Below are 15071 nucleotides of genomic sequence, written 5' to 3'. Positions count from 1 at the left end.
AAAATGAGCCTTCCCTGCATCAGTCAGTACCTGGGGACCCCCACTAACTCCAAAGGCCCGGCAGATACCTCCTCCCATGTGAAGCCAGAGCAGTGGCTTTTTATCTCCAGAACCTTGAGCACACTACCATAACAGCCCCTGCTGTGGTCTCAATTGCTCTGCTTTCCCCAAGTGTGAGCACATCAGAGGTACACATTTTATTTCCTGTAACTTCAACGCCTATATCGGAAATGATGAGTAAGTGAGTGAGTGGAGACTGAACTCATAAGTTCATTCAGGAGGCTGAACTTATACTCAGGTGCACCCACTGCCACAAGTCTCCAAATTGCTAAAGAAGGACACATACTGTTCATAATATAACCAGTGGTGGAACAGTTTCTGGGACATGGAGGCAGTGGGGGCAGGGAAGTCAGATGACCATTCTTCCGGTTACATGGAGGAACAGATGCACATGGGTTATGTTCCTGGTCACACGCTGACCTTGATGCTAAGCCCCAGATAGCCTGGATGGAGCAGTTGAGAGGTCAAGCTTGCTGGTCCTGGCACACTAGGCAAAGGCCTTTCCCACATGCCTGGACCAGTTGCTCAGATTCAGACCCATCCTACCACTCTCCTGAAAGCCATCAAACCTCCTCGGACCTGTTTCCTAAGCTGTGACAAAGATTCCTAGCACCTGACCCCAAGTTCTCACATATATTAAATCACATCACTCAAGGAGGCACCTGCAAACTTCTTGGCACACAGCTGGTTCTTTAAGCTCCTGGTCTTCCCTTGCTGACACCTGTTCCTGTCACCTCCCATCCAACCACCACTAAAACCACGAGGGCCTGAGGGGAGGGCTGCATCACAGGAAAGCCACAGGTAATCAGCTACAATGCACAGGAAACAGGAATAGATGGAGAAAAATAAACACACATTTTCTGAATGCTCTTGTCAGTGTTTTTGTTTCATTTTGTTTGAACACTATGGTTTATTTCCAAACGGCACACAGACAGTCTGCAGGGCAGGGCAAGGCCAGGTGGCTGTCTGGGTCCCAAGGTGTCTGGTGAGCCTGGATCCACCCGCAGCAGCTGCCAGGAAAGGAGGACCCTTGCCCAAATGGCTCAGCCAAAAGCTTCAGGCAAGCACAGTGGCTCTGAGGCTCCTAGGCCCCGCCCTTCAGCTGGGCATTAGCAGTTGCAGCCACCCAAAGAGCACTGGCAGGGGCAGCCAGGAAATCAAGTAGGGGACACAGCAGCTTCAGGAACACTGGTGATTCAACCAAACTTGCTGAAACCAGACTCTTTGGAAAATAACCTCATCTTTGGGAGAATACCTCTTGGCTTAGTCTCTCCCCTTGATTTCCCTTGGCTTTCCAAAATTAAACAAAAAAAATAAACACACACATTTTGGGGGGGGGGGAGATGTTCTTCACACACCCAGACAGCTCTACCAGCTGCTGCCCTCACTGAACCCGCTCCGTGAAGTTCTCAGGGAAGACACCCCGGCATTTTTCCAAGTCCTTGTGCTGGTTCCAGTCACTCTCCTTCACGCCCATGAGCCAGCCTTCATCCTGAAGGGGAAGCAGAGCACCCAGAGATGGGGAAGGAGAGTACTTCGACTCTACAGAGTATGTGTTGCACTAGGGATCTGCTGGGAGGATGTTCCCTCCTCTAGCCTGTCATACTGCCCCTTAAAGAACACCTCCTTCAGGCAGCATTCCATAGTAATCTTCCCAGACCCAAACCTAAATGCCCCAGAAGCTAGCTGCCCTTCAGCAGGTGCACTGAATTCATCATTTGGCAAGTCCTCTTCACTCTGGAAAGGCAGGCTGATGGCTGCACTGCTCTGAATGTGTCTGGACAACCCCTCAATCCCAGCCAAGGAGCTCCTCACTGTCAGATGCCCTCAGAGGACACTTCACTGAGGACACCAGCTGTCCTTCCAGACTTATACAGACAACTCCAGAATGTTCCCTTGAGCATTAAAAGCTTCTAGAGTGCCCTGAAGACACCCCACCAAGCCCTCCAAAGGGGCCTTTGCCCTAATTCTGCCTCTCCCAGAGATTAGAACAACTTCTGGCTCCTGACCCTGGACCTGCAGGAACCACTGACCTGGCCTGTGGCTGAGGCTATCACTGTCCCTTCAGCTGGGCTGTAACTGCTATCCACCTATGTTTTTGCTGTTTCATCTGCCCCAGCTGACTCCAGCTATGGGCCAGGGACCAGGATTCTGCTTCTGAAAACCCTACCCAGCCCAGGCCTAGCCCACACTAAAGATCAGTGGAGACCCAAGGTTTAAGAGAATTGGCTGATTCAGCAGGCCCAGGAAATCTTTGTTGCACAAACCTCCCAGCCCAGTGTGGCTTCAGTAAGTACCTGGTACCCTAAATCCCAGCCCAGGATTCCCACCCAAGTTGGCCTCATCCCATACCCAGCCTTCTTCCTACCTTCAGCCACCCTGACAACTAAACCACATGGACATATTGATAACTGAATAAGTCAGTCTAACCAGGCCTTTTACGTACTGTTAATGTCACCTAGATATCAAGGTGGGCACCCCACACCACCACTGGTACCCTGCAAAGGCTCATCGACACCACACAGTAAGATTACTGCTAAGGAGCCACATCTAGATGCACAAAGCAGCCCATCCTGACCTAGGAGATAGTTCTGCTTCACCCCGGCCATGAGGGAGCCCACTCTGACTAAAAAAACTAACAAGCAGAAGCCATAGCAGGAGGAAGATGTTCTGGAAGACAGTTGGGGTGACAAACAGCTGGGGTACTCAGGGATCATACACTGCTAGAGACCACACACTGTCCCTGTGGGTCCTATGTGGACAGGCACAGGGCCAGCCTGGATTGTAATCCAGCATGCAGGATTACAGAAGACCAACATGAGTACATGGAGCAAGCACCTTAAGTGGCAGTAAGCAGGGAAGGAGTATTCACGGAGGGGCAGCCAGGGACCCTGTCCTGGGAGGAAGTAGAACTCAGGGCAGGGAAGGGAAAAGTGGAGAAATATGTACAAAGCTGGGAGAAAGTGTACAGAGCCTGATTAAAGAAATAGGAAGAAGGAAGCACACAAAGTTCGAGGAAGAAGTGGGAAAAGAGAGAAGAGACAGTCAGGGAGACGGCAACAGAGGGGAGAATGTGACAACTTGGAAGGTCAGCCAGCGAAAACGCAGAGGGAAAGGACAGAATTAAAGTAGAAAGGGTGGGGAACAATGAATGATGAGAGAAAAAGACAGGAGAGGAGGAGAGGAGAGAAGGCTCTTGCTACCCAGCCACCCTGCAGCCAGCCTAGCCCCATACCAGTCTCACCTGCTCTTCAGGGTTCTGGAAAGGGATCACCAGCACCACGTCCCCAGCCTTGAGCTGCAGCTCATCTGTGTCAGTGGCTGTGTAGTCATGCTGGGCCTGCACCTGCAGAGGTTGGGGAGAGCTGGACATCCTCCCCTCTCAGACTCTTAGTCCCACCTGCAACCCTGTATAGTACACTGGGCCTTGTGGTGGCTCTGGTGTGGTATGCAACCATGACCAGGAGTGCATGAACATCACAAAACCAGATACCACCCCTCTGATTGGGTAGCAGGGTTGTACGAGCAGGACAACTTTGGGCCAACTACACAGCCTTTAGGGCTCTGTGTTCTCATCTATAAAGGGGGTGATCCCACCCCCAGGACACTGTCAGACAGTAACAATCAGGCTGTGGGGTCTATAGCCTGGGCTCACCTTGAACATGAACCCTGGGGGCAGGTCCAAATGCACAGTCCCATTGCCTCCTTCCACAGTGCCATTCACAGCTGCAGAGAAGGTCTCCACCACAACAGCAGGCAGAGAGTTCTGGGCAGGGTTTGGGGGAAGAGCACAGGTCAGACTGAGCAGGAGGGAGTCCCAGGGAGCCAGGGTTGTTTGGCAGGGGAAGTGGGTATCTGAGCCTGATGCCAGCCCAGCCTGCCTCCAGTCTCCACAGTAACTACGACCTGGACCAAGCAAAGAGAACAGGCAAGAAGCAGAGCTAGGAGGCACAGGCAGGCAGGCTGACAAACAGACAGCAGGGAAGAAAGACAGAGCCCTGGTCCCTGAGTCTTACAGAGGCTGCTTCACTTGCTGCCGACTCCCCAGGCTCCTGGGCTCCAGCTGCAGGTTGGGTCCCACCTGCTACCTCTGAGGCTTCTGCTGGCTGCAACATAAATTCCGGCATGGGTTCAAATACAGAGTCAGGGCACTGCCATCAGGGCAAAGAACAGGGCCACTGAGGGTAGCACCCAAGGGGTGTCCAGAGTTGGCCACTGTCTCTGCACTGTACAGAAAGGCCCTGGAGGGAAGATGAGGCCCTGGGCTTGGGGAGCAGCTGGAAAAGGTGCTGACAGGCACAAGATAGCACAGGTTTCAGGGGGTCACCCCTGACCCTCCCTCACAAGCACTGCTCCTAGGTACAAGGTCTGACAGCCTCAGCTTCCTTGAACCTGCCTGGCCCGCCTGCCCACATAGGCTGCTCCTGGGAGAGGATGAAGCACATGCTGGAAATCTGGACAAGACCAAGTGGATGCTACCCGAATGCAATCAGGCTGCCCAAGGCCAACACTCAAACTTGGTCACTTCGAGCTGTGGGAGAAATCTCTCAACCTCCCTAGCTCTGTAAAAGGAGGCGACGTCTAGTTTAGGAAGAAGGTTAAATGAGAAAATTCTGAAAAGTTCCCACCACAAATCAGTGAGTGCTCAGAATGTTCCTCTCTCCCACTGTAAAAGGCGTCGGCCAGGAGGCTGGGGTGAGGGTGGTGAGGGAAGAGGGGCTAATCTGACTCTAGCCACCCCTAACACAAATGGCAAGTCCCATTCTGAAGCACCTGGCTCATGGCCCTTGCCTCAGCCTCTCTCTCATCATGGCCTTGCCCATCTTGTGCCCCTTCTCTGGGCTCATCTTCCATGCTACACTCCCTGATACTGGGAACAGATAGGGGGCTGGTAGTTGGGCACTTACTTGGGCAGAGCCTGGCTCTGCCGTCTGGTTGGGCCAGGCCACAGCAAAGGTGCCCTTGGCAGCACTAGGCTCCCTGGAAGGTAAGCTGCCAGCTGGACTCTCTGTGGGCTGGTGATGGCCACCAGGGAGAACAAGGTGGGCAGGTAGGAGGCAGGGAGGAGAAGGTGTTGGGCAGGGCACAAGACAGAAGACAGGCATGAGCCACCAGTGCAGTCAGAAGAGAGAGTAGTGCCTGTGGCAGGCCACCTGGCCAGAGGCCAGTGGGGAATAGATGCAGACCCTCTGAAAGGACATCTATTTCCAATGCCTTGATCCTACCACTGCCAAGGGGCAGACAGGTGTGTGAATGTACCAACACACTTACACACTTTTAGCACCCACTGAAATCTGCTCATCCAAATGGCTCTGCTGGCTCCCACCAGGCCTCCTCCAAAGTGTAACCCTGTTATGGAGCTTCCCAAGTGGCCAAGAGCCTGGCTATCAGCACTGTCACCCCAGCTCCTGCTCCTGCAGGGCAGATCCCATGCCCTCCCTGACCCTCTATGTCAGAGCCACTAGGTTCTGATGCCACATGCCCAGCAGGCCCTGCTCACATAAGGGCACCTAATCTCAGTTTGTCTTCCATCCTCTCCTTCTCTGTTCCAACAGCCCCCTGATGCCACTGCCCTGTGTGGCCCCTGTGAATAGAAAGGTCCCCAAGAGCAAGTGCCCTCCATACCAAGGCCCTGCAGCTCTAGGCCTCAGCCCAGCGTGAGCACACCATGTCCATTTTGGGTGACCAGCTAGTCACTGTCTAGGGCCACTCACAGATCCTGACAACTGGGCCACACCAACAAGGACCCCATTCTTAGGCTACGCCAAGAAGCCCTGTTCCCATAAGGCCCAGGTGGAGGCATGGTACTTTCCCAGAAGGAAGCAGCAGAACAGCCCGCACCTCCCCCGCCCCACCCCACCATGTACCTGTGAACAGGCTAGATGCAGAAATAGGTAAGTGGATCCACCACATGTCGAGGAGCAGCTCCCCCACCCGCCCTACCCCCCGGGGACAGGCACAGAGCAAACATGGCTTACCTCCCAGAGGTCCCAGGGGATCGGCTGAACACAGAGGGACAAGGACAGAGTTAGCACAGAAGTTAGAGACAGGCTAAGGCAAGGAGTCCCCAGTGACCGCCTTCCCCCACCCCTGCACCCACCCAGGGCAAGCCAACAGGCATAGGCCAGCCCTAAGCCAGGCTCTGCAGGCCCCAGACAGCTGAGTCCCGAACATGTCTCAGGGGCTACAACACTAAGCCAGGGAATGCCAACACAGGGCTGCTCCCAGGGGAAGGACAGGGTGCTGGGATGGATGGTATACTGCCAGGTGAGTGTTCTGGTGACTTTCCTCCCAAGGGTCCTCTCACCAGCCTGTCTGCTATCTTCCCTTCCCCCATAATCAGGACCAGAGAGGTAACAAGGGCCAGGGACCAGAATGTGAGTGGGAGAAGGTCCTTAAAGGCCCAGGCCTACATGGGCCCACAGGGCTTAGTGGGCAGGCATGAGCCCAGGGCCCAGTAAAACAGAGGTCAGTGGGCCCATGGGTGGTGGTGGACTCAAACCAACCTGACCAGAGGGCGTGGCTGCCTTCACAGGGCTCGCCACAGGCAGGAGGGGGTCAAAGTCCAGGTCCAGCAGACTGGCCTGCTCCGAGAAAGGCCCCAGGGCCTCAAACTTGGCAGCAGCAGTAGAGGAGGAAGGCAGTTAGTGACAAGTAGAACGCACTCAACACAGACACACACAGCAGGTGCCCACAATCAGGGACATGATGTCCACCTCACACACAAAGCAGCATTCTCCATGCCAGACCCCAGCACACATTCCTATCCACACAAGCCTGGCACCCACCTCAGTCACTGGCAACAGGCCAACTTGGCATTGTGAGACCAATTCCAAGCCCCACCCCCTCTCTCATTGGTATCCACCCTGCAGGTTGACAGAAGCACCCGTGCCTCTCATCTCCCTGCACCACAAACTCCCAAGACTTCACACAGCCCCAGAAGCAACACAAACTATAGATCAGGCTGGACCAGACCACACTTGGTACCCATGACCCATAGGGCCCCTAGGACAGGCTTTAGCCTCCCCTCACTGCCCCATACGGACAGGCCACCCTGTGAAGACAGCCAACCACTAGCCAGCTCCAGGAAGCAAGGGCAGGGCTGAACCAAGCCAGTCACTCTGCCTAGGAGCCCAATCATTAAGGTGGGGTCCCCAATGCCTGTAATATTTGTGTCTAATTAAATTAAAGATCATGCCCCAAACATCCTGAGAATACCATCCAGTGGATCTGGGTACAGCTCATGAATGTTCACAGTGGCTGGGACACAGTGGCTGCAATCACGCTGGGAGAACCAGCCCCCACTGTAAGCTGGGCCTCACAATTGTGGAAGGAAAGGGTCTTTCCTAGGGCCACCTGCAGAAGACAGACAACTCAACACCACAGCACAGTCAACATGCTGCCCTCCTGGGAGGAATGGCCTCCATCTGGTATGAAGGGTCTTCCTTTCTGGGTCTGGAAGGAAACTGGCTCATCCCAGGTCCTCCTCTTCCACCCTCATATACTTCTGGGAGGGCCACAGCCCAGCTGTACTTGCTCTTGATGGGCACTCAGCACTGACAGGGAGCACCCTCTAGCCCTTGTCCCTCTGAGACCCTCCATAAAAACCCAGAAGTGTGGGGAGGGGCTTGCACAGCTGAGGTATGGCCTGCTGGGACAGGACCAAAACCCTCAGGCCTGAGAATGAACATTTAGTGCCAAGCTACAGAGCCTACTGAGCCCAGACCACGTGGACTCTTCCTGGACAGGAAGCCCCGGTTCCAGAGGCTCTGCCCCAAGCTCATCTCAACCACTGACGTTTTCTTTAGGTCAAACCCTGTTTGATGATCCTGGGGGAGAGACACCACTGCTCTGTCCCCATAACCCTTTGTCTCTATGGAAATATATGCTCAGGACACCCTAGGTGCATAGCTGCTAGGTGTCCTCCTAGCATCTCTCACCCAAGTAGCCCCACCACCCACCTTTCTCAGAAGTCATTCAGGCCAGGACAGCTGCCCCCTCATGCTCCAAGGGGACACGGTCACCAGGTCAAAGGACAGATGGCCATCATCCCCACCATGCAAGATCAGGACTGTCCTGGTCACAGGGACACAGGCTACTTACCACAACCCAGGAGAGCAGCCCTGTCAGCACAGCTTCGTGGATAAGGACAAGCCCACCCCAGCCCCAGGCAACAGCACCCACAATGTACACTCCCCCATCCCCACTGGACAGACACCCGGTTCTGAGCAGTGAGCGGAGGGGCAGTGAAGCCAGCGTGCGGTGAATGTAGAGATGGACATGCTCAGGACAGGCAGTCTGGTCTGGCAATCGGTCAGGCCCACAGGCTCACCTGTTACATGGAGACAACCTCCCCACTGAGGGTGGTTGAAAACTGAACAAGGTCACGTAGGTAAGTACCAGCACCTCTCCCCAGTCAGGGTTCACTAGTGCTCAGGTCACCAGGGCAGAGGCACGCTCCAGGTGCAAGCATCCCAGCAGCATGCTGCCCTGGAGGTCTGACCACCTGTTTTTTGCAATGCTCCAGGAGTGCCCCTGGGCCAGACTCACCACCTTCTACAGACAGGGGCTCCCACACCTCCTGGGCTCCTGAGCCAGGGCAGAATACTGCACCCACCTGGCACCTCCTACCGGAAGTTCCTACTGCTGACCCCAGGTCCTCCCTGGGGGCTGGGTGGAAGCCTACTTGCCCCAAGACCTCTCTTAGCAGAGACCTCTGTTGGTTGTACCTGCCTCTCCCTCCACATTCATGCCTTCCAACTCTGCTCCTTCCCTCAAGGCCTCTGAGCTTGTACTACGGAGACAGAGCCCAGAGCTCCCCAGGCAGGGCAACCGCATAGCAGCAGCCCAACACAGGCTCACCACAGCCTGGTATTAGTAGCCTACATAAAACCAAGCCTCATATGGAAAGGGCCTGACGAGAAGGCCTGGGTATCAGGCTTGGAGCAGTTAGCACACTGCGTGCATTCCACTCCAGTGCTACCACAGTGACCTTCCCTCATTGGCCCTCCTTTTGTCCATGTGTGAATGGGCATTATGTGCCTCCTTATGGCATTTATAAGCACACTAAACTCCAGAAGTTCCTGAGCCCATCTCTCACCCCTCCTGCCCTAAGCACATGCCACTGTTTCAGCTTGCAGCCACCTACTCCAAGAAGACTTCCCTGACCAGCCCAGGTCCTCCATGCCCCCTACCCCTTTTAGCCATAGCACTGATGGAACCACAAGGCCACTGCTGAGCTGACCATCTCTGCTATGATCATTCACCTATGTCCCTGAATCTGACCACATACATACTCAGAGGTGAATGAGGGATGATGGATGAAAGGATGAAGGAATGAATGAGTGGGTGGCTCAGCACCAGGCTCTCTGGCCAGATTCCTGGCTCTTGAGGCAGAAGCACAGGGTGTGGAGTGGAGGGAAGGCCATGCACACCCCAGGAGAGCAAGAGGAGAAGGGAGCTGAGCCGCAGCAGCCGCGGCTGACCTGGGAGGGGGTGGTCACGCTGATCTCAGGGACAAAGGTGTCATCAAATAGACTGAGGATCTGCTCCTGCTTGATCTCCTTTGATGGGGTGTGTTTGGGAGGCGGAGGGACTGGTGGGCCTTTCCGGAGCTGCGGTTCAACAGTGGGTGAGGGACCGCACAGGGAAGCACAGCAGAGCATGGAGGTCAGGTAAGAAAGCGGGGGAGATAGAGACAAAGCCATGGTTAGTCACATCCCAGGCCATGGCCTCACCCAGGCAACTGAGAAAAATGAAGCAAGAATAGGCACTGCTCCCCAAGATAAACACCAGGACTATGGCAACCCTCCCACAGCAGGAGGTCCAGAAACACTGTGCAGAAAAAAAGTAGAAAAGGGAAGGGAAAGAAGGGAGGAGGGGAGGAGGTGAAATCAGAGGGAAGAAAAAAGAAGTAGCCATAGGAGGGCTCACCACTTGATAAAAAGGCTGAGAAACAAACAGTGGCAGAGACACAGCCCAAGCACCAAGCCTTATATCAGGCCTCCACTCTCCTGCATACCTGGGCTCTCTCCACGTTTTGTGAGAGGAGCTCCAGCTCAACCTCTGCCATCACCTGAGGGGCCAGCTCAGAGCCAGAGCCCAGAGGAGGTCTACGAAAGACTGTCACACACGGGCCCACTTGGGGGGCCTCAGGCAAGTCACACAACATCCCAGAGCCCGGTCTTCATTTGTCAAGCTGGGCTGATAACAGCATCTGCTTCAAAGGGTGATTGTCAGGATTCAATTAACAAAAATATGGAAAGCGCTGGCACAGTGTCCAACGCAAAGTAAGTGCTATTCAAATGTGGGTTCTCACCACTAATAATATCTTTGTCCTAATCAGTTGTTTATTTTTTTAACTTTAATTGTTGTTTAAGTACAGTTTTCTGTCTTTTACTCCCATCCCAGCCCACCCCCCCAAGTGCTCCCCACCTCCCTCCCATTTCCATCCCCCTTAGTTTTTGTCCACGTGTCCTTTATACTAGTTCCTGTAAATCCTTCCCCCTTTCCCCTGAAATTCCCTCCTCTCTCCCCTCTGGTCAGTTGTTTAAAGGGGTGAGGGCATAAACCCAACAGAGCTGGGGTATAGTCTAACATGGCTCAGTGAGGTCTGCCCATGAACGTTGCACCTCTTCTTTCCCCTTCCAGCTCCTGGGGATGCTGCAGAAACCTGGAAAAACTTGTTGGGGGCAGAGGCCAGGTTTCTCCAGCAGGGGCCAGATCAGAAGTACAAGCCTATCCCCTTACCCACCTCACATAACCCTTCCTGAGTCCTTTCTCTTGCTGTCCCTCTAAAGGGCCTGCATGACCCCACACAGGAAAAAGAAAATGAGGACAGGGGAGGCAGCCACCTCCAAGGACGTATGTCTCAGTTGGAAAAGAAAATGGAGGAAATCAAGCCACCTAAAATACAGGGAGGGAAGAGAAAGAGAGGGACACTGCCGGGGGGCAGGAAGATACTTGAGGAGGAAAGAAACATTCACAGATGCCCCTGAAAGGGCCAGAGCCATTAAGGTAAGCCTGGAACAGGCAGGGCCCAAGGGAGAACAAGACCAGGCTTAGCCCTCTCTGGGCAAAGCCTCCAGCTCCAAACCTTCCAAGGCCCAGGAAGGAAACAAGAGAACTAGAAAAGAGAGGGCATAACAGCAAAGCATGAAAAAGAGCAGGGAGGGAAGGAAACAGGTCACTGAGATACCTGAGATGGGGACTTGGGGAGGGCAGCCCCAGGGGTGGCTGCACTGGCTGGTTCAGGATCATGGTTGACTCGGATCTCAGGGGTGGCAGCAGGAGAACTGTCTGGCGGAGGTGAAGGGCTCTTGTTTCCTTTTGCAGGGGCGTTGTCACTGTGGAGGCAAAACAAGAGGGAGCCCAGTGGAGGGAGGTCCTAGCACCTGAAAGAAAATGTGCAAATCCACAGGTGTGCATGTGAGGGGGCATGTACACATGCAGATGTCTTGGGGTCCATGTGCATGAAAACAGGTGTGTATGTATGTATGAGCATGTGGAGATATCTGTGAAACTGAGTATAACGTGTGTCTACACAGACTGGGAAAATGCTTTGTCCCCACATGAGAAACTGCTTGCTCGTGTGCCTGAGGACTGGTGAAAATGAGACTGTGCAACACATGGGGAGCTCTGACTGGAGGACCATGGTCCCCAAGGGATGGGGGCACGTCCCCAGGAGCCTAAGCCAGAGGCAGCCCAGCAGCCCCACAATAGGCCGCATTAGGAGTGCCTGAGCTCCCCACAGCAGGAGGAAGCCAAACATCCTAGAGGCAAAGTAAGCCTCAGCCCACACTCCACACAGCAGCTGTGCAGGCTAAGCCTCCCCACCACCCTACTCAGTCTGACCCCAAAGGCCTTTTGTGGCCTCCTTGCCTGTCTACCCATTCCCACCAGAATGCCAAGCACGGCCTGGCTCCCATCCACACTAGCTCCCAACCATGCCACACTCCCAGCCACACCATGCCATCACTGTCTCCGCACCTCTGCTCCCACAGGCAATGGGCCCTTCCAGGAAAACATGGAAGACTACCAGAAGCTGTGGCAGGTGGGTGAACAAGAGGAAATGCCTACTGCAGAAGGGCTGGGATGACAGGGTGAGGCCTGTAGCCAGATTGTTCAGTACTGAAAACCAGGCAAATGTGCATAAACCTCCACTTGGATGTAAATAAGGTAGAAAAAAGCCACCACCTATGTTAGTACTCACATAAATTCCAGGATAGTACTGACTGACACTAGCCACAAGCCATAGGCGGTGTTTAAGTTTACATTTAAATTAAATTAAATTAAAAATTCAGCTCCTCAGTTACAGTGGCCACATTCCAAATGCTGGCCAGTCACATGAGGTGAGTGGCCACTGTGCTAGACAGGAGAGTAACTGATCACCTGGGGGAGGGAGACCTAGACAGCAGAACAGATGTGTGAGAGACATTGTTGGTATTGCCCCATCTTTATTAAACTTGCATTTCATAGGATGTACTTGCCTCCTTGAAGAATATACATGGGTGAGAGGGGTGGGTAAAAGGGGACTAAATAGTAATAGAAAAAATGCAAAAACAGTAAATCAAAAAATAAATAAGTACATAAAATCATTAAAAAAAGAAGGAAGGAAGGAAGGAAGGAAGGAAGGAAGGAAGGAAGGAAGGAAGGAAAGAAGGAAGGAAGGGAGAAAGGAAAGGATGACTTCTAGCCAAGATGGAGGCATAGGTGGAAACACTATGCCTCCTCACACAAGCAAGTTTAAAAACAACAAAGTTTTAGTAACAAAAACACAGCCAAAACACAGAAAATTGAATGTGGAAGTCCGACAACAGCAAACCATTCAGCCAGACCAGTAAGAGGGGCAGAGCCAGCAGCAGAGTGGGGTTGGGCAAAGAAAGATCCCCTGGACCGACCCAGGCACACAGGCAGCCATTGGCAGATCCCAGGTGTGGGGTAGCAATTGGGTGGACCCAGTGAGAGTGCAAGGCAGCAGGCTAACCATGGTCACACATTTGCGTGCAGATAAACCAGCAAAGGAATGAGCAGAGACAGACCACAAAGGCCCCAGTGGGAGGAAGCAGCACAGGGGACCGCCATTGCCCCTTTTTGACCCCGCCCCCACATACAGCGTCACAACCCAGTGACCTGGGTTGCCCTGCTTTGGTGAACACCTAGGGCTTTGCCCCTCATACGTAACAGGCGTGAACACACCAAAACATTATGGCTCAAGAAGAGCTCAAAGCCCCAGAGCTGATAACTCTAAGTGACAAGAAATAGCCAGCCTATCAGATGCACAGTTCAAAACACTGGTGATCAGGATGCTCACAGAACTGGTTGATTTTAGTCACAAATTAGAGAAACAAATAAAGGCTAAACTAATTGAAATGAAGGGAAATGCACAGGAAAGCAATAGCGATGAAAAGGAAACTGGGACTCAAATCAATGGAGTGGACCAGAAGAAAGCAAATAATGGCCAAACAGAAAAGAGTGAAGAAGCAAGAATTCAAAAAAATGAGGAGAGTCTTAGGAACCTCCAGGACATCTTTAAACGCTCCAACATCCGAATTATAGGGGTACCAGAAGGGGGAAAGGAACAGCCACCAGTGGAAAACTTGTGCAAATAATAAAGGAGAACTTCCCCATCTGACAAAGGAAACAGACTTCTAGGAAATCCAGGAAGCTCAGAGAGTCCCAAAGAAGTTGGACCCAAGAAGGAACACACCAAGGCACAGCATAATTACATTACCCAAGATTAAAATGAAGGAGAGAATCCTAGAAGCAGCAAGACATAAGGGGACAGTCACCTGCAAAGGAGTTCCCATCAGACTGTCAGCTGATTTCTCAAAAGAGACCTTACAGGCAAGAAGGGACTGGAAAGAGGTATTCCAAGTCATGAAAGGCAAGGACCTACATCTAAGATTGCTCTATCCAGCAAAGCTTTCATTTAGAATGGAAGGACAGATAAAGTGCTTCTCAGATAAGATCAAATTCAAGGAGTTCATCATCACCAAGCCCTTATTATATGAAACGTTAAAGGGACTTATCTAAGAAAAAGAAGATAAAAAAGATGAACAGTGAAAGGACAGGAAACTCATAGTTATTAAGTACCACGCCTAAAACAAAAGCAAACTAAGAGGACAGCTAGATCAGGAGCAGAAGCATAGAAATGAAGATCACAAGGAGGGTTAGCAACAGGGGAGTGGGAGGAGGAGAAGCGGGAGAAGGTACAGAGAATAAGTAGCATAGACCGTAGGTAGAAAATAGATAGGGGGAGGGCAAGAATAGTAGGGGAAATACAGAATCTAAAGAACTTAAGACACATGGACATAAACTAAAGGGGGGAATGGTGAGGGAGGGAGTGTGCAGGGTGGAGGGGAATGAAGGGGGGGAATAGGACAACTGTAATGGCATAATCAATAAAATGTATTTTAAAAAAAACCTAGCTCCCGTGGTGCTTGTAAGAAGATAACACAGGGACATGTTGAATAAATGTCGTTCTCTTTAAAAAAGAAAGAAAGGAAATATATAAGGACAGCACACAGGCACACACCCCTTGAGAACCACCACTGCACTGCACAGCCCAGGCCTCCTTCCTGGTGACACAGTCCACCTGCTAATGCTCTGAGTCCAGCCACAGCTGGCACATGTGGGTCTGCAAAGGCAGGTGCTAAACTGAACCCAGGCTGTCTGCCTGCCATTCCCCCCATGACCCCTCTGACTAGCCCACAGCCACACACAACACTACACAGCCCCAACCCTGTGGGCAGCGCCACACACAGGAAGGCAGGTTAGGGGTTAGTGGCACCCTCAGAGAAAGGCATGAGGCGCATGCACAGGGGCCACCAGCCAGGATGCTGGCCTGGGGTGACTCCAAAATGCAGCACTCACTGCTAGTACCTGTTCTTCTTTCTGCGCAGCCGGGAAAACAGTTTAGTTTTCTTTCTGTGGGAGGGACAGGACGTGGAAGTCTTCACTTGGGGGAAATGTGGAGTATGGGGCTGGCCTGTCCTCATCAGCCATCAGCA

At 52.8% G+C, this 15071-nt stretch overlaps 1 protein-coding gene across 17 annotated transcripts in view; it reads right to left on the bottom strand.

Annotated features, from left to right (window-relative positions):
• Positions 1-928: 928 nt before the first annotated feature.
• BIN1 (bridging integrator 1) overlaps positions 929-15071 on the bottom strand; it is a 55588-nt gene continuing 41445 nt past the window's right edge. For 3 of the 17 annotated variants that reach the window (XM_053670708.1, XM_053670712.1, XM_053670710.1), the window contains 9 exons: positions 14944-14988; positions 11258-11405; positions 9546-9674; positions 6567-6674; positions 6039-6062; positions 4077-4166; positions 3716-3826; positions 3305-3406; positions 929-1552 (listed from right to left, as the gene is read on the bottom strand). In XM_053670708.1, the coding sequence (XP_053526683.1) occupies positions 1445-1552; positions 3305-3406; positions 3716-3826; positions 4077-4166; positions 6039-6062; positions 6567-6674; positions 9546-9674; positions 11258-11405; positions 14944-14988 (865 nt within the window). In that variant the 3' untranslated portion in view covers positions 929-1444. Of the gene's footprint in view, positions 1553-3304; positions 3407-3715; positions 3827-4076; positions 4167-4967; positions 5076-6038; positions 6063-6566; positions 6675-9545; positions 9675-11257; positions 11406-14943; positions 14989-15071 lie in introns of all 17 variants that reach the window. The other 14 variants (XM_037133429.2, XM_037133431.2, XM_053670709.1 and 11 more) reach the window with 9 other exon arrangements.

This window comes from Artibeus jamaicensis, unplaced genomic scaffold, assembly GCF_021234435.1.
Source record: "Artibeus jamaicensis isolate MK-2021 breed Jamaican fruit bat unplaced genomic scaffold, CSHL_Jam_final contig_61, whole genome shotgun sequence".
Taxonomy (NCBI): Eukaryota; Metazoa; Chordata; class Mammalia; order Chiroptera; family Phyllostomidae; genus Artibeus; species Artibeus jamaicensis.
Note: the sequence above shows the minus strand (reverse complement) of the source record. Positions and strands in the feature narration are given on the sequence as shown.